The sequence below is a fragment of the Esox lucius genome, chromosome 18, assembly GCF_011004845.1.
Source record: "Esox lucius isolate fEsoLuc1 chromosome 18, fEsoLuc1.pri, whole genome shotgun sequence".
NCBI classification, from domain to species: domain Eukaryota; kingdom Metazoa; phylum Chordata; class Actinopteri; order Esociformes; family Esocidae; genus Esox; species Esox lucius.
Genome location: NC_047586.1, coordinates 23,853,638 through 23,873,291, shown reverse-complemented (window position 1 = coordinate 23,873,291; position 19,654 = coordinate 23,853,638). Strand labels below are relative to the sequence as shown.

Here is a 19,654-nt window from a genome sequence, read left to right as displayed (position 1 = left end):
GTCAAACTTCTTATAGCCTAGGCCATCTTTATGTAGAGCAACAATTATTTTTTTCAGATCCTCAGAGAGTTTTGCCATGAGGTGCCATGTTGAACTTCCAGAGACCAGTATGAGGGAGTGTGAGAGCGATGACACCAAATTTAACACACCTGCTCCCCGTTCAAACTTGAGACCTTGTAACACTAACGAGTCACATGACACCGGGGAGGGAAAATGGCTAATTGGGGCCAATTTGTACATTATCACTTAGGGGTGTACTCACTTTTGTTGCCAGCAGTTTAGACATTAAGGGCTGTGTGTTGAGTTATTTTGAGGGGACAGCAAATTTACACTGTTATACAAGCTGTACACTCACTACTTCACAAATGTGAAGTGTATATTAGCAGGTCACCTCCGCCCATGATACAGTATTATTTGATCAGCCCCACGAACACCTGACCTGGTCTTTGCTGAAATTGCAGCTACGTAGGTAACCCAGCATGATATGACATTCAGCAAACATTTCTCATAAGTCATCTCCGTTAAGCTAGATGGCGATCTGGTCACGCCGACCCAGACGCACCCTAATTTTGAGGTCTGCTACTCCGTCAGTAAAAGTGGACTTGTTATGTTCTACTATTTTTGCCCAATGTGTCTTGTGGTTTCAGGAACAACATGAAACATGTTGATGTGTCACAGACCAAAAATTAGTGGCAGTGATGCTGGGAAATTGTTTAGGGGGTCGTTGTACAGTGTAATGAGTCACTCTACACCAACCCATTTATACAGGGCGACACAGTGCTGCTAGTAGTCTATTCTTGTAGGTTTTTCACAACTCCCAAGACCTCACAGAGGAGATGAAAGTGAAAGAGCCTGTTTAATATGATTGAAAAACACTAATGAGCTCTCTGTGAAAAAACAAATTGGATTTGCAACCCTGTGAATAAAGAGTAAGTGTAAGTGAATGCCCAATGTCTGAAAGTGTATTTTGTAATCAAAAATAGGATTTGAGAGTAAATTTGATTTTTTTAAGGCTATCATCAATTATGTAAGGGCTATGAAAAGACTGAATTTGAAGTGGCCGTACTGGATGGAAAAACTAAATCTGTATCATGAAGATCTCCACACACACACACAAACATGTACTTGTTTAGAGAAGGATAGTTCTGTAAATGGACAAAAAGCTGCTTTTCCCTGTGATTTCTTTTTACGCTACAGTTATTAAAGGCTTGTTTGTGCTGCTTAATTTAATTCTTCATAGACTTTCGTTAAACCCTTTTGTTTATAGGCCATTTTCATAAGCTCATCAGTGTATCCGTTTTCCTGGTCTTGCAGGTTTCGTACGATTCCTGGAAGGCTATTACATCGTCTTGATCACCAAGCGGCGGAAGATGGCCGACATTGGCGGTCACTCCATATACAAGATTGAGGACACCAACATGATATACATTCCCAACGACTCTGTGAGGCTGACGCATCCTGACGAAGCCAGGTACAGTCGGTCAACAGGCGGTCACACCTCGCCGGAGATGTTCTCCTTTCCCTCCGTTTCCATTCAGTTTTTCTCTTCCCTCCATTTACACAAATACACACACACACACACACACACTCACACACACACACGGCATCCTAAGTTCAGTGGGCAATTGAAGTGTTTCACACCTGGGGTTATGACCGCTGTGCAGGATGATGACTGCACTTACCTACTAACCAAGTGCGATCGGATAAGGGTCAAGGGGTCACTGGGTACACCAGTCTATGAAGCCTGCAGTGCACCGAGAATGTATTTTCACCTTTGTAATTGAGGAAACATGCTCTGGACAGCATGTGACGTGCTCTGATTACTTTCATTTCTCTTACCCTCCAACACTACACAATGTCTCCAGGAGTCATGTTGTTTCCTGTGCAAAGCGCACAGGGACAAAGTTACTTGAAAAATAACTGCTGCCTCTGGTATTTATCATTTGGATTTGGTTTGTTTCTCTTCTTTTAGATACGTGAGAATCTTTCAGAACGTGGACCTTTCCAGTAACTTCTACTTTAGGTAAGCATGTGGTAACAGCGTTGGGGTGTGTAGCAGGAAGAATGGGTAGGAAGGTTTGTGTGTGCAAACTAAACGCCAAGTTCTCCTGTTGGCCTACTGTCACCCCTGGGCCACAAATGGCTGCGAAACGTCGATGTCAGCAAGTTGTCTGCCCGAATTGGGCAATCTTTTCTCATTAAATTTCCTCAAAAGGTTATCTTCTATTTCTGTTTTCATTACGTGTCTTGGTTAAAATAAATCAATTTCTTGTTTAAACTCCTCACTTAAAGTGGAAAATAAAAATCAAATCAACTTCTCATATGCTTAAAGGAAATAATTGTTATGTAACATTGTTCAGTTAAAAAAATATTTTTCCTAAATCAAAATTGAAGATGCAGCATTAAGGTAATGTACGTCTATCCACTTTGTCCCCCTTTACTGTTCTGTCTTTTACATTTTTGCCGGCAAAGAAGAGCGAATGTCTCTTAGTGACTGACTGACTGACTGACTGTGACTACCCCTTGTTAAATAGCATAGTGCTTAGAGAAGCGGACTTGTGAACTATAGGTCCTGAGTTTGTATCTCCTCGCAGGCGAAGCTAAGTACACATTATGAATTATTCCGTATAGATGAAAACTTTGCTGGCTAAAACCGTTAATATCTACATTATAGTCAGCCTGAAATAAAATAGTTTACGGTTGAATATATTGAATGTTTCTGGTGGATTTCCGAAGTATGCGTCTGTGCATGCGTTTTGGGTCAGGTTAGATAAACATTTGCTGGCCTAACCTACAGTAGTTACATTATAGTAAGCCTTAACTGAAACTGTATATGGTTATATTTCGACTGTTTCTGGCATGGAAATGTTCATCTTCAGTCTTGCTAGAAATTGCTCAATTCTTATGACTATCCCAGTAAGTTAGTAGATACCAGTAAAGCTTATTACTGGCTGATACGCTGTTAAAACGGCCACTGGCAAACGTAATACATAGCCGCTATTTGTGGTGGAGGTTAACTTAGTAAGAAACGTTAATCAGTTTAACTGTATCAATGTCATTCACAAATGGCCAAATAATTATTAAAATTGTCAGTGGCAAAAGAGGATTTGTTCAGGATAGTGACAAGAGGCTATACCTAGCAAATGTGCAGCTCTGTGGTGTAGTGGTTAACAAAGCAGCCTTCTATGTGGGTGACCGAGGTTCAAATCTCAAGGTGACAACACTTTTCTATTGTCGGCCGGCTGAACTAGGCTTGCCTTATTTCTTGTTTAATTATGGGAGTAGCATAATGACTTACATATTTCTATAACGTCATTATTTCCAATAGCTTTAATACGTCGTAAAATTATATTGGTTGATGGACTGTGTTATGAACACACAGCAAACCTTGTATCGGTTGATGGGAGACATTGAGTTAATACACAATACACTTCAATGACACATCAATACAAAGTGAACATAAATCCCAACAATTTTCCTGAAATAGTATTTCAAAAGTTAAAAGGAAGTGTTTGGCAGTCATTCTGCCTAGGTGATTAGTATGAAGCTCAAAGTATTGTTTTCCCATTCTGTTTAAAATCGCATCCCAATGTAATATAGGCACTCCATCTAAAGCCTGTATTAGCAGCTTGTGCACTTGACTCTAAGCTTTTTGTTTCACATGTACAGGCTATTTTAGCTGATGGAATTAAATCTACATTTGTTGTAACCCACAGAGGAGTTCCACAGGGTTACATTTTGGGTCCTATATTGTTCACTCTATATATTAATTAATCTTCAACTCTTGTGCATTTTATTTTTCTCAAGCGGTTCCCTTTTTTTCCCTGGCAACAGGGGAGATTCTCATTTAAACCCTACCTTTTTTCGGGATTAAAAAGTGTGTAAAGAATCTGTCAAGAATACAATGTTTGCCAATAATGATAATGACCAAAATATATACAATATAAATAATAAAAGAAGCCTGGTGTTCCTGGATTCAGCTCTTATTTGCCCGTGGTATATATGGACAAAAGTACAGTTGTTCTCAAAAGTTTGCATACCCTTGGAGAATTGGTAAATAAATTACCATTATTAAAGAAAACCTGAGTGAGCAGGCAAAACATATTTATTTTACTCAAATTCAACTGAAGGTTATAACATAATGGCACAATCATAAAACAAAACATGGCAACAAAGAAAAAATGAACTGACCCCTGTTCAAAAGTCTGCATAACCTTAGTTGTAAATACCTTGTATTTCCCCCTTTAGCATCATTGAGAGCGTGCAGTCTTTTGTAATAGGTCTCTATGAGGCCCCGAATTCTGGCAGGTGGCATAGCTGCCTATTCGTCTTGGCAAAATGCCTCCAGGTCATGCAAAGTCATTGGTCGTTTTGCATGAACCGCACGTTTGAGATCTCCCCAAAGTGGCTCGATGATATTAAGGTCAGGAGACTGATGGCCGCTCCAGAACCTTCACCTTTTTCTGCTGTAACCACTGGAGGGTCAACCTGGCCTTGTGTATTGGGTCATTCTCGTGCTGGACAGTCCAAGAGCGTCCCATGCGCAGCTTTCATGCAGAAGAATGCAAATTGTCTGTCAGTATTTTCTGATAACATGCTGCATTCATCTTGCCATACATTTTCACAAGATTCCCCGTTCCTGTAGAGCTTACACACCCCCAAACATCAGTGAGCCACCACCATGCTTCAAGTATCATCATATTATGGTCCTTGAAACTTTTTCCAGAGCAGGCTGTATTTCTCTGGAGGTTACCTGTTGGTTTTTCTTTGTATCCTGAACAATTCTTCAGACTGTTTTGGCTGAAATCTTTCTTTGGTCTACCTGACCTTGGCTTGGTATCAAGAGGTCCCTGAATTTTCTACTTCTTAATAAGTGATTGAACAGTACTGACTGACATTTGCAAGGCTTTGGATATCTTTTTATGTCCTTAATTTCCATTATCTTGTTACGCAGTTTCAACAGTTTTTTTTCTGCTCCCTATGGCTTAGTATCAAGCCTGCTCAGTGCATCCACGTGAGAGCTAACAAACTCATTGACTATTTATTCACAGACACTAATTGGAATTTCAAAAGCCTCAGGTGTGGGAAATTCACCTTTAATTGCCATTTTAACCTGTGTGTGTCACCTTGTGTGTCTGTAACAAGACCAAACATTCAAGGGTGTGAAAACTTTTATTTACGGCTACTTTGGTGATTTCAATAGTTATTATGAATTAAAGAGGAGCCAAATGAGTATGTAATAATACATGTCTTCATATGATCACTATCCTTAAATAAAATAGTTTTTTTGCACGATCAGTCATATTTTCAGAATCAATGCCAAAATGTCACATTTTCTGACAGGGCGTGCAAACGTATGCACACAACTGTATAAGGACACACATACTAATAATTGAGTTGTTTCAGCCACCCATTGCTAACAGGTGCATAAAATACAGCACAAAACCATGAAATCTCCATAGACCAACATTGGCAGTACAGAGGGTCGTACTGATGATGTCAGATCTGAAAGGAACCCAAACGCAGACCGGATGAGTGCGGTGAAAATCAATTTAATATGAGAGGGTAGTCGTGGGCAAGCAGAGGTTCGGTACACGGGCTGGCGGCAGAGGTACAGACAGGGAGTAACAGAGTAGTCGTGGGCAAGCAGAGGTTCGGTACACGGGCTGGCGGCAGAGGTACAGACAGGGAGTAGGCAGAGTAGTCTTGGACAGGCAGGAGGTCGATACACGGGCTGGTGAAGGTTGTCAGGAGATTCCTACAAGCACAGGGAAACAGAATTAGCGGGATCGACAAGCAAGTATCTCAGGGATTTGGTTGTGAGCCGTGACACATACGGATGTGGATCAACGATCCGGCAGGGACGGGTCGTCAGGGCTCCTCAGATATACAGCCGGTGATGAGTCAAGCGGGAACAGGTGTGTGATTGGGGATAGGGAACAGCTGGTACCGGCTCTATTCAAAAGAGTGACGCCACGCCCCTCAATGCGTTGCCCTGACAACCTGGAGCAACCAAGACAGAGCACCTCAGGGAAGGGAGGACATGACAGATGAGCTCCGTGTCTTTAAATGTGGCACTATCATTGGATGCCACCTTTGCCACAAGTCAGTTTGTGAGAAGCAGACTTGCCCTACTTGAAATGTCTGCCCTACTTGATCTGGTCTACTGTAAGTGCAATAATTGGGGAGTGAAAACCTCTAGGAGCAACAACAGCCCAGCCGGAAAGTGGTAGACCATGTAAATTTGCAGCATGTGGCCTGAAGTGTGTAGCATATCAAATTTGCTGCATCACTCACCACAGAGTTTCAAACTCCCTCTGGAAGCAACATCAGCACAAGAACTGTGTGTCAGGAGCTTCACAAAATGGGTTTCTATGGCTGAGCAGCTGTACGCAAGCCTCACATGTGCTGGAGTGGTGTTAAGCTAGCTGCCACTGGACTCTGGAGCAATTGAAATGTGTTCTCTGGAGTGATGAATCACACTCCGCTGTCTGGCAGTCTGATGGACGAATCTGGGTGTGGCAGATGCCAGGAGAATGCTACCTACTGTAAAGTTTGGTGGAGAAGGGAAAATGGTCTGACGCTGTGATTCAGGGTTTGGGCTAGGCCCCTTAGATCCAGTGAAGGGAAATCTTAATGATACAGGATCCAAAGACAATTTAGACCACAGGTGTCAAACCGGTTCCACGGAGGGCCGAGTGTCTGCAGGTTTTCGCTCTCACCTTGTACCTGATTGATTAATTAGTTCACTAATTGGTTAATTTCTACCCCCACCTGGTTGTTCAGGTCTGACCTGGGAACCAATTTAAAGGAAAACCCAAAGACCTGCAGACACTCGGCTCTCCGTGGAACCGGTTTGACACCCCTGATTTAGACCATTGGGTCCTTTCAACTTTGTGGAAACTTTGTGGCACCACTTTGGGGAGGGCACATTCCTGTTCCAGCATGCCTGTGCCCTTGTGCACAAAGCTGGGTCTATGAAGACATGGTTTTATGAAATTGGTCTGAACTTGAGTGGCTGCACAGAGCCCTGACCTTCAACCCCATTAAGCACCTTTAGGATGAATTGGAACTACTATTGCGAGCCAGGCCTTCTTGTCCAACATCAGTAACCTCACAAAAGCTCTTGGCTGAATGGGCCCAAATTTCCACAGAGACACTACAGTTAAATCCCACAGAGCGACCTACAGTTAAATCATACATTTTAAGAAGCTAGGTAGAACCATCATGAAACTCAGTAGTACACTCTACTCAATTAGATACCTGTCAATGCTGGAAAGAAGACAGTACAAATAATAAACATTGCAGGCATTAGTTTACAAAGATTGTATAGACATTTTAGGTATTAAATTTCTGTTTTATTAAACCAGCTTCCAAATTAATTGGTACCAATATGATACATTTATATTGTCAGACCTGTAGTATACTGTCTGCTATACCACAGGTTTAACCAAATGGCATTCTGGTTTTAAACAACCCAGATTATAATATTCTTTGTGTAATTAAGCTACAAGGCAAGGGGGCGGGGTATGTGACCAATATACCACGGCTAAGAGATGTTCTTAGGCACAATGCATTGCAGAATGCCTGGACAGAGCGCTTATCCCTAGTAAATAGGCAATACATTATTGCTCTTAAACGGGTTAGGGACATAATTCGAGCAGTATAAATGCCGATGGTGTCTCATTTACCACAACTACAAGCCAATCAGCATTCTGGACTAAAACTTTATAATGTACATATACATACTTTATAATGCTTCTTGTGCTTCATTACGTAATTTCATCGGTTCTTTATCATTCCTCCATCCATATGGATTCTTCCATCAATCCTGTCTTCATCCATCTCACCCATTTACTCCTATAAGTGACTGTACGTCTCGCCATCCATGTTGACCCTTTCCCCTTTGAACCCCCCCACAGCTACAGCTATGACCTGAGCCACTCCCTGCAGTACAACCTGACACTACTGAATAGTCCGTGTTGCCCGGGCGACGAGGTGACGGTGCACCCCCACAGCAGCAAGCAGGACAGCTTTGATATCTTCGAGGACGAAGGCCTGCCCACTCAAGGTCAGACAGCACCTGCCCTCTCCACCTACATGAAACATATCATCCATTGAATGTGATGCACTTTACATACATGAAAATGAATGATCTCAATACTGGAAATCGCTCTGAATTCAGAGCCTTTGCTAAATGACTGAAAGGAAATGAACCCCAGGAAGAGCAGCATATGCCCAGGCCTCAACTGAGATCCTATAAACAAAAAATAAAGGGTTAGGGTTACATGTACTTCCTCTCCTTTTTTTTACAATTTCAAATAGTGCTTTTACACAACTTGAACAGCTTCTCTTAAAACCATTTACCTGCTGGACACAGTTGTTAGGGGCATCATTCCTTTCACAAAGCCTTTTTTTTGATGATCTATCATTCCTCGATGCTGTTTCCATGTTGTAATTTGTTATATCCTTGATAAACCATGCCATCGGCCTTAATCCCATCCATGTAAGATGATCTGGTTTTGTTTTGTCTTCCTGTCATGGTTCCATTGCAGTAGTCCACGGCCTCCGGAACGAGCCATACGCCAAGTACGTCTGGAACAGCAAGCTCCTAGAGCGCGTCAAGGACATTGTGCATCCTGATTGGCTCATGTATATCATCCATGGTTTCTGTGGCCAGTCCAGTATCCTTTTCCTTCCACCTAGTTACGACCTGGAAAGTAGAATTACATTACGTTACGTTGTCCCGAGCGACATGCTGCAATTATGCACAGGCTGTGCCAGTGTGTGCAGGTGTTGGGACTCGGTGCCTTTTGCTACGTTCCAGGTGACGATGTCCTAGTGTTCTATGTCCTTGTATACCTTGATATTTCAGTGAATTTGACCAAGTAAGCTGTCATGTCCTTTACTCTCAGACCCTGAATTCTGAAGCGCCTTTTTAATGTGCAGCGCAAAGAGCTATAATTTTCTCTCTCTATCAGTTTCTTTGTTTTGTTTTTCTCTTTGTGTTTCTTAGGATCTCTTTCTCTCTTTTTATCTCTATGTCTCTATATCCCTTGTCTCTTCGCCCTGTCTGATGATACCTGCAGGCATCTGCCTTCTACGTCTATCTCTGTCCAATATTAATAACCCAGTCCTCCTGTGTGTTCTTTCCCTCCACACCCCCATGTCTGTCTGGCGTAGCGCGTCTTTCTGCCTTCTTGTTCCAAAACACATGGAATAACCAGTGAAGGAGCTTGTGCTTCCGTACTCCTCTGCATTGATAGTCTATATATAAACATAAAGTTGTCAATTAAGAAATGGTTATCCGTTATGTAAACAGTGCAGTGTTGACTTTAGTTGACCATCTGGTGTTTTGCATATTATTTGATCAGATTACCTACTTCAAACCAAACAAATTCCCAGATTGGTTATATCAATGCATATTTTGGGAATATTTATGCTTATTTGAGAGGGGATGCTTGGGTAGAAGAGCTGGGCAATAACTAAATCTGAATAAAATGGTTTCTCAAACGAGGGATATAAATATGGCTCTCTTTTAAGACAGACATCTTTAAGCAGACAATTAGAAATTATAACTGTTCACTGCAACACTTTATATTGATAGGTCGTTGCTGTTGCTATTGACCTTTTAATATGCTTGTTTTAATTGTTGGATCTGTCCTCCTAGTCACCTCCCTGTTTCTCCCATGGACTGAGGGATGAAAGAGGAATGTGATAGTGTCTTTGGCACACAGCAAACATTGCTAAATTGCATGAAGCTTTGTGCATGTGTATTGGTAAAATGTCTTAGGCTGGTTTCAAAAGGTAGGTTTCCCAGAATCTTCTCTCAGGGGGCTTTTTCCCGAAAGACCCCGGCAGAGGAAGACTTAGAAAGAGCCGAGGGAGGGGGTAACAAAGACATTAGAAAAAGGTATTGACAAAGGTAAACCAGACAACTGGGAGGTTGGAGAAAAGAAGGTGGGGGTGGGAGTGTTGTTAGCAGGTTTGGGTTCATTTCCATTTCAGTTCAGCAAATAGATTCACTGTTTGATTTGTTTTGTTTTTATTATTGTATTATTTGTTTACGTCTGTGTGGTCCACCTTAACGTCTGCGTGAAGAGCTGTTGATCTACGGCCGTCCGGTTCACATCACCCTTATTGCCAGGCGCTCCAGTAAATTTGCTGGCACCCGCTTCCTCAAGAGAGGAGCCAACTGTGAGGTACTATCCTGCCTCACCCCGTTGTCACAAAACCAGGGCCAAAGACTTGATCTATTATGATACCAGCAGGGAGGTTGTGGGGGATTAACGTTATTATGGTGTGTGTGTGTGTGTGTGTGTGTGATGCCGGTGTATCAGTACATGAGGAAACCAGACGTCACCGAAAAGATTATACAGCCTGAAAAATAAAGGTCCCCACAAGTTCTTTTTTGGGGCTAATCTCTAGGGAAAATATTATTTCAGAGTTACGGCGTTGATACTGTAAAAGCGTAGCGTTGCCTTCGGGTCAATGTGACATTCTATCTGCTACAGCAAAAACTCACCAACATTTTTTTCCCTTATTTCCATTCACTGGACAGAATGAACATGTCTGTCAGCCATTGACCATTAAAACTCTGTAATTTGGGAAGTTTGGACGCTGCAATTTGCTGTGATACAACACAAGTAGAATATCAGCTGTTATTTATTTTGAAGCAGACAGTCCTTAATGGCTGATGGCATCACCGACGCTCAATGGCTGTAGTTTAGCTTAAGCATTAGGGGTTAGGTTTAGTGGGAATTGTACAACTGGGCATAATGTTAGAATTGGGGTTACTGTTGGGTTTAAACATTATGGGTTAGGTTTAGTGATGAGTGTTATGATTAGGGGATCTGTCGCTGGTGTACAGTACAGTACAGTACAGGAAAAGTGTGTAGAGCCATGTGATTTTGAATTATGCCTCCTTTGTTTTGGTCCTTTCATTTGCAGGGCAATGTAGCGAATGAGGTGGAAACAGAGCAGATCATTCATGATGCGTCAGTGATGTCATTCGCAGCGGGGAGCTACTCATCTTACGTTCAGGTCAGGGGTTCCGTACCGCTCTACTGGTCCCAGGACATCTCCACCATGATGCCTAAACCTCCCATACGACGTAAGACACTTGTTTGATTCATTTTCTTTGGTTTCTGAGGAACCTGTATTTGTTTTATCGAACAGACTGGTTCTGTATTATTGATAATCAATAGTGATGATAATAATGAATCTTTTAATATAGTCCTTCACAGCTGAGTATTCATTTTGATGATAGTGGAGTGTTAAGGGAATTCAATCTATTCATGTATTATTCTGGTGTTTGGAAATACCTGTATTATCCAACTTACAAAAAATATACACGCTCAATGGCCACTTAATTAGGTACACCTTGCTAGTTTTGAGTTGGACCCCCTTTTGCCTTCAGAACTGCTTTAATTCTTCATGCATCGATTCAACAAGGTGCTGGAAACATTCCTCAGAGATTTTGGTCCATATTGACGTTATAGAATCATCCGTTGCTGCAGATTTGTTGGCTGCAGATCCATGATGTGAATCTCCCGTTTCACCACATCACAAAAGTGCTCTATTGGATTGGGATCTGTTGACAGTGGAGACCATTTGATTACAGTGAACTCATTGTCATGTTCAAGAAACCAGTTTGAGATGTGAGCTTTGTGACATGGCGCATTATCCTGTTGGAATTAGCCATTAGAAGATGGGTACACTCTGATCATAAAGGGATGAGCATGGTCAGGATCAATACTCCGTTAGGCTGTGGCATTTAAACAGTGTTCAGTTGGTACTAAGGGTCCCAAAGTGTGCCAAGAAAATATCCCTAACACCATTACACCACCACCAGCCTGAACCGTTGATATAAGGCAGGATGGATCCATGCTTTCATTTTGTTTTTGCCAAATTCTGACCCTAGCATCTGAATGTCACAGTATAAATTGAGACTCATCAGACCAGGCAATGTTTTCCAATTTTGGTGGGCCAGTGCAAATTTTTTGCCTTAGTTTCCTGTTCTTAGCTGACAGGAGTGGCACCTGGTTTGGTCTTCTGCTGCTGTAGCCCATCTGCTTCACAGTTCGACGTGTTCTGTGTTCAGAGATGCTCTTCTGCATACATTTGTTGTAATATGTGTCTGGCCATTCTCCTCTGACCTCTGCTATAATCAAGGCATTTTTGCTTAGAGAACTGCCGCTCAACAGTATATTTTCTCTTTTTTGGACCATTCTCTGTAAACCCTAGATATGGTTGTATGGGAAAATCCCAGTACCTCAGCCCAGAAATATTCAAACCAGCCCGTCTAGTACCAACAACCATGCCATGTTTAAATCAATTTCTTCCCCATTCGAGTTGCAGCTTCGTGATTAGCTGATTAGATATCAAATCAAGTAAATATACATTAATCTCAAGAAGTATTTACGCCCTTCATGAAATTGAGCGGAAATGAATTCATAAAACAATGCAAACCACTATTCATATATTAGGCTCAAACATAAGGGAGATCGTATACTTTTACTTCTACGCGATAATTTCTCAATCGGAAAACGTGTAACAAAATGAATGGCATCCCTAAAATCAATATATTCTGAAGCGGAGTGGATAACAGCACTAATCTGCCTCCTGTAAGGTCAAGGACAAAGTGGGTGCACAATTTTTATGGGAATTTGGACCACTCCTTCATGCAACACATTTCAAGATCCTTGATAATCCTAGGTTAACACTTGTGGACTGACCAAAGGTTTTCAATTGAATCCAAGTCCGGAGACAGAGATGTTATAAAGCATTGATTTTGTGGTCCTGAAAAAATTTCTGGGTTGATTTTGATTAGATTAGATTTCGATTCAACTTTATTGTCATTGAACAGTACCAGTATTGTACAACAAAATGCAGTTTGCGTCTAACTAGAAGTGCCAATAGAGGAAGGCTGAAAAATATTATTTTGTTACAGAACTGTACGTATACTTAAGGAACCACTGCATAATACACTACATAATACTTAAATACCTGTAAATTTTCTGTACATTATCCACTGCACATTTAGAATTGCATTTAGAAATGCAATGCATTTGCATTAATTGCACATCTATACATTCCGTTTGTACATAAAGCCCCCAAAAAATCAGGAGACCTTCAATTTGCAAATACAAAAGCACCTTGTTCTTTCCTTTCCAAAAAAGTAGAAAAGGAAGGTTTTGAGTGAGGAACAGAAGGGTTAACATTAGGAGAACACTGCAAATTGAACGCTTCTGTTCCTCACTCAAAACCTTCCTTTTCAACTTTTTTGGAATAGAAAGAACAAGGTGCTTTTGTATTTGCAAATTGAAGGTCTCCTGATTTTTTGGGGGCTTTATGTACAAACGGAATGTATAGATGTGCAATTAATGCAAATGCATTGCATTTCTAAATGCAATTCTAAATGTGCAGTGGATAATGTACAGAAAATGTACAGATATTTAAGTATTATGTATGTACAAGTGGGAATAATTGTTGTGCGGGTACCAAGTGGCAGTTCTCAATGGCATCTGAATTTGCTAATTTAAGGAGTAGGGTAGTATTTACATAATTACATATAATAGCATTTTCATTAGTTCCGGTAGGTTGGTCTTGTACATTTCTGAAATGTCCAGGGAAAAATAATGCTACCGGTCACGTTGTCCAGCAACACATTTGCTGCAAGGAAAACCTGGTGTCATGATAAGTTGGGCAAGTTTAGGCCTTGGATTCATAGAGCCAAAATGGTAAATGTATCCTAAGAAAATTTCTCAAAAAAGTGAGTTATTTGTGAAGGAACCGAAATTGTAAATTGTATGTTTATTTACATATTAGATTCAAGATTAGATTACATTCAACTTCATTGTCATTGAACAGTACAAGTACAATACAACAAAATGCAGATAGCATCTAACCAGAAGTGCAAACAGAGGGCAGAAATGTACAAGTATTATGTACATTACAAGTGGAATGTGTAGATGTACAATGAAGGCAAATGCAATACAAATGGCAATACTAAATGTGCAATTAAGGCAAATAGAGGAGGGCAGAAAGTTCACAACTTTTAGGTATAGTGAAAGTTACAAGTGTGATAATAGTTGTTCGGGTACACATGGCATTCTAGATGTGCAAACTAGGCAAATGAAGGAGTAATGTAGTAGGGTAGCATGAGCTGCAGAGATGGCAGCACTAAGGTCCTTGAGGTAGATGTGTGTGTAACAACTGTACAACTGCAAGCACAATGGCAATTCTAAGTGTGCAAAATGTAAATGTGCAAAGAGGCAAATTGAATGTGCAAGGTGCATGTGCAACTGAAATGCAGGGATAGCAGCGATGAGGTTCCTGAGGTAGACACATACATGGACACTAAAATGTTTTGTTGCGAATAGTCAACTGGGGTGCAAAAAATGCATGGAGAAGAAAATACGCGAATGAACTGCAAAAGACTTCAGAAGAATTAAACGTGAATCTACCAGGAACCCATTATCCTCCAGTGCCACTATATTCCAGAATTGCAACCTACCTGGAGTGTCCATGGGTGTGAAGGGTCCCTGATGATCCCGTGCACCCTGCGCAGACACCGTTTGCGCTGGAGGTCTGCGATAGCAGGAAGCTGGGCCCCAGTGATGTGCTGGTGGTTTTCACCACAGGAATGCAGTCGTGGGTGAAGGAGTACATCAGGTGGGGGCTCAGCACACAGCCTTGTGGTACACCAGTGTTCAGGATCAGGGTGGAGGAGGTGACGTTGTCTAACCTGGCAGACTGGGGTCTGTTTGTTCGGAAGTCCAGAGTCCAGTTGCAGAGAGATCCCCAGGTCATGGGGTTTGTTTACCAGCCTAGAGGGGATGACAGTGTTGAATGCTGAGCTGAAGTCTATGAAAAGCATTCTCACATAGGTGTTGGTTTTTTTCAGGTGTGTCAGGACAGAGTGTAGAGCTGTGGAGATGGCGAGCCACCAAAAATGCATTGATTAGGGCAATGAGCGTTACTACTTGACCATGAGACTGGGGTCGTAAAAATTTTGTAGCATAAATTTCAGAAGATTGACTCACATTTTAGGAAGAATCATGCAGCTTTTACGAACACATCTGGCACATATGACTGAAACCCTTGTTCAACCCCACCCCTTTTACCTGTTAAGGGCTTTGGGATACCCAGTACTATAATATTGTAATTACATTTTCTTTGTATGATAAACTATTGGTACAGATGAAAAATTGGTGCAGAACCATGACATGTATTGACCCCCTGAGAGACCTCAGGGGATAAAAGAGGAATACATGCATAAGAGCTGCTGCTGGTTTTACTGAAGGGCTCTCTCCCTGTGAAGCATTGTGTAGGAGATGAGAGATCCCAGGGTGCATCCCTCTCCTTCTAAAACCATTTCTATTCATCTTCCTTTCTCATTAAAACTCAAGCGTGTGTGTCCTCATTTTTCTCTCTCTGTGAGGACACAAGTGAAATAAGAAACATTTGAGGACATTTGCCCGGCATTTACTTAGACATTTTTACTTAGACATTTTTCACACCAGGCTTGGTGTGAAGTCTAGGGTGACGCGTTAGGTGTAGTTTAGGGTTAGGGGACGACTAGTTTTGGATTTGTTGTTCGTGTTTTTGGGGTTAGGGTTTAGATCTGCATACGTTTTTGGTTAGGGGATTATTATATAATCTAGATTATATCTAGACTGTTTCTTTTTTTCCCTCCAGGTTTTTCCTTTCTTTAAAACATTTTACCCAACCTTTACCCCCCCCCCTAATTAGATGTCCAATTTGCACTTAAGACCTACAGTTAGGTCCAGAAATAAGTGGACACTGACACAAGTTTGGCCATTTTGTCTGTTTACTAAAATATATTGAAGTTATAGTTAAATAATGAATATAGGCTTAAAGTGCAGTCTCAGCTTTAATTTGAGTGTGTTCACATTCAAATTGGTGGAAGGGTTTGGGAATTACAGCTCATTTATATGTAGCCCCCTCTTTTTCAAGGGACCAAAAGTAATGGGACAATTGACTCAAAAGCTGTTTCATGGGCAGGTGTGGTCTATTCCTTCATTATTTCTTCATCATTTAAGCAGGAAAATGGTCTGGAGTGGATTCCAGGTGTGGCATTCTCATTTGGAAGATCCCACAACAAGCGGTCAAAGGAGCTCTCAATGCAAGTGAAGCTGGCTATCCTTAGCCTGCAAAAACTGAAGAAAATCCATCAGAGTGCTAGCAGGAACATTATAGGAGTGGCCCAATCAACAGTTACGTACATTCTGAGAAAAAATTAACACACTGGTGAGCTCTGCAACACACAAAGGCCTGGATGTCCACAGAAGATAATAGTGAATGATCGTAGGATTCTTTCCATGGCAAAGAAAACCCCTTCACAACATCCAGCCGAGGGACGAACACTATAGGAGGTAGGCATATCATTATCCAAGTCTACCATAAAGAGAAGACTTAGATACAGAGGATTCACCACAATGTGCAAACCATTCATAAGCCTCAAGAATAGAAAGGCCAGATTAGACTTTTCCAAAAAACATGTAATAAAAGCCAGGCCAGTTCTGGAACAGCATTCTTAGGACTGATGAATCTAAGATCAACCTGTATGAGAATGATAGGAAGACAAAAGTATGGAGAAGGCTTGGAACGTCACATGATCCGAAGCATACCACATCATCTGTAAAAAACAATGGAGGCAGTGTGATGGCATGAGCATGCATGGCTTCCAATGGCACTGGGTCACTAGTGTTTACTGATGATGTGACAGATGACAGAAGCAGCCGGATGAATTCTAAAGTATATAGGGATATATTTTCTGCTCAGATTCAGCCAAATTCAGCTAAGTTGATTGGATGGTGCCTCACTTTACAGATGGACAATGACCAAAAACATACTGCGAAAGCAACCCAGGAGCTTTTTAAGGCAAAGTAGTGGAATATTCTGCAATGGCCGTGTCAATCACCTGATCTCAAATCACCTGATCGAGCATGCATTTCACTTGCTGAAGACAAAACTAAAGGCGGAAAGACCCACGAACACACAACTGAAGACTGCTGCAGTAAAGGCCTGGCAAAAACATCACAAAGGAGGAAACCCAGCGTTTTGTGATGTCCATGCATTCTAGACTTCAAGCAGTCATTGCCTGCAAATGATTCTTGACAAAGTATTAAAAATGTACATTTTATTTATGATTGTGTTAATTTGTCAAATTCCGTTTGAGCCCCTGAAATAAGGGTATTGGGTATAAAAATGGATGCAATTCCTATTCTGAAACCTTCCCCAACAACCCCCGGCACATGCTGAGACAATTTGCAATGTCGAACATGCGAGACCCAATTTGTTACCTAAACCCCCAACCCCAGATGGGGCTGGCCAATAGCACTGCCCTCCGTGGGACCACAAGGAGCCGGATTTGAACGATGCACTCCCAGCACGAATCATTACCTCTCATTGTAATGGAGTATCTTGAGTCTACCCCTATTAAAACCCACATCTGAATCATGATGTTGGCCTTAAATATCCTTCTGCTAAACAATTCACCACATTATTGATCCAGGCACAAACACATCCAAATGCCCATAGACACAAAGATGTCCAGTTACATGCCATTTCCTGTTTAATTACAATGCATATCTGCTGCAAGATTTTCGTCTACTTGTGAAACCAGGCGAGGTGGGTAATCAAGTACGAATTGGGACCCTAGTGGGACAAAGCACAAGGTCTTTGCACATAGATGGTGTTAACATCCCAGCATATTCTCAGTCAGCCATGACAACAAAAGGCAAACTGCTGTTACACAAGCCTCCCGATGAGAGCGAATAGCTTATCAGTGAAGGATGACAAAGAACGTGCTTCTTTGTTTTTGGCAAACAATGATGAGGGTCTTCATAAAATGTTGTCAGTAAACCCCCTCGCTCTGAATACTCCTGGTTACTGCTGGACTAAATGATCGGATGTATAGGAGCGATACTCCTGGTTATCACTCCATTACCGCTGGACTAAGTTATGGGATGGATAGGTTTAAGGAGGATCTAGTGAATAGCAAAGAGGTGCGTGCATGTGTGGGCGCAGGGTCCTTGTTAACTGACCGTGTTATCATGTCCAGCTGACCCACATCATTACATCCCTTTGATTGGCTGAACAGTCCACGGTTGCTGCCGTGGAGATTCGTGTTATGGCCTCATGCAGTCGGAACATCGAAATAAAAGATTGTCTAAGATGGGAAGGAGGAGATGACACCCAAACGAGGTTGCCATTATTTTAATAGTAGTTACTGTGGAATAATAATCCTATTATTGTTAATGCTGTTCCGATATGTAGTAATAATTATTACAGGATAGGTTGTGTATTCCCAAGGACCTAATGTTTCAAGAAAGCATTCTCACGATACAACAGGGTCCGGTCCGAGAGGTGTTTCGATTCTTATGGTATTACATTTTGGTTTTCTACTGCAAGAAAATACTTTAATTGCAAGAGATAACCGTTGTAAAACTAGTTTTGACCCCTCATGGAAAGAAAACAGTATATAATCAAATACAATGACTGTTACTAACTATATTTTACCCACTTTTAACTTACTTCCCTCTCTGTGTCTTTAGTGGACCAGGCCGACCCGTATGCCCATGTAGCCGCCCTCCATTTTGACCAGATGCTTCAGCGGTTTGGTTCGCCTATCATCATTCTCAACCTTGTTAAGGTAACAGCACATCGCTTAGTAATGGCCATTCGAGGCTTCATTACCGTTTTCTAGCAGCTGGAAATCATGCTAGCAATGCTAATCCAGATTCTTTAAAAAAATATAAAAGCCATCATTGAAATATATACATCAATATAGTTATCAATCTAGTCGGTACATTTTATGTCTAATGTTAAAAAGTTGTTCTTGTCTGTTCTTTTTTACAGACTAGATTTTTAACTATATTGCCTTATTAATTGGCTTTTATTGTGATGAAGAAAATCTGAGTGCATTATATCCTGCTCCTAAAATAACGCCAATGAAGCCTTGTTTGGCCATCACTAACTTCGCCTCACTGCACTGTGTTACTCATCAAACAGCACCTCAGACCGGACGTGTGCCTCACTATAAATGTAACCGATGTTACATCAGTAGAATCCGCTAAACGGATGAGACCCATCTTTAGGGGGCCCGATAAACTGCTATTTATTCTGTGGACCGACAGGCTTTGGTGGTATCATACCTTCCTATATGTTGCTGCTCTGATTTCAAAGTGGAATTCCCTTTCTCCACAGAGCCCCCTTTTTTTCCATTTTGTAATTTATATAAAACCTCCGATTATATAATGTGATTACATCAACCGATGTCCCACCTAGTCAATTACTTCTCCATGAAAGTCCAAATCAATTACTCCTCAGTGATGTCTTAGCTCAGCAAAGATATTGCATTAATATCAGAGTTTTCTTCCTCAGACATTTTAGAGCTGTTTTTTTGGGGTAGATCATCACAGATCATCATATGTGTGTATGTCCATCATATGCAGGTATGCGGTGTATAGTGATACTGACCGAGAAAGAGCAGTAGTAAATGGATGTTAAAGCACATGTATGTCTCAGCCCTGTTGCTTCCATCTCTTTTTCAAGCAAAGGTATCACTCCTAGTTTTTGGCGTTGCAAAGTGTGTAGAAGGTATTGGACTCTTTCCAAAGCTTTC

The 19,654-nt window shown here is 41.4% G+C and overlaps 1 protein-coding gene across 4 annotated transcripts in view; it reads left to right on the top strand.

Annotated features, from left to right (window-relative positions):
• The window catches only part of fig4a (FIG4 phosphoinositide 5-phosphatase a), a 71,474-nt gene that overhangs the window by 7,758 nt on the left and 44,062 nt on the right, over positions 1-19,654 (top strand). For 3 of the 4 annotated variants that reach the window (XM_029114442.2, XM_034287807.1, XM_034287808.1), the window contains exons 5-11: positions 1,315-1,471; positions 1,973-2,023; positions 7,923-8,071; positions 8,556-8,684; positions 10,102-10,202; positions 10,951-11,113; positions 18,585-18,682. In XM_029114442.2, coding sequence (XP_028970275.2) covers positions 1,315-1,471; positions 1,973-2,023; positions 7,923-8,071; positions 8,556-8,684; positions 10,102-10,202; positions 10,951-11,113; positions 18,585-18,682 — 848 coding nt within the window. The remainder of the gene's footprint in view (positions 1-1,314; positions 1,472-1,972; positions 2,024-7,922; positions 8,072-8,555; positions 8,685-10,101; positions 10,203-10,950; positions 11,114-18,584; positions 18,683-19,654) is intronic. The other variant, XM_020056278.3, reaches the window with a different exon arrangement.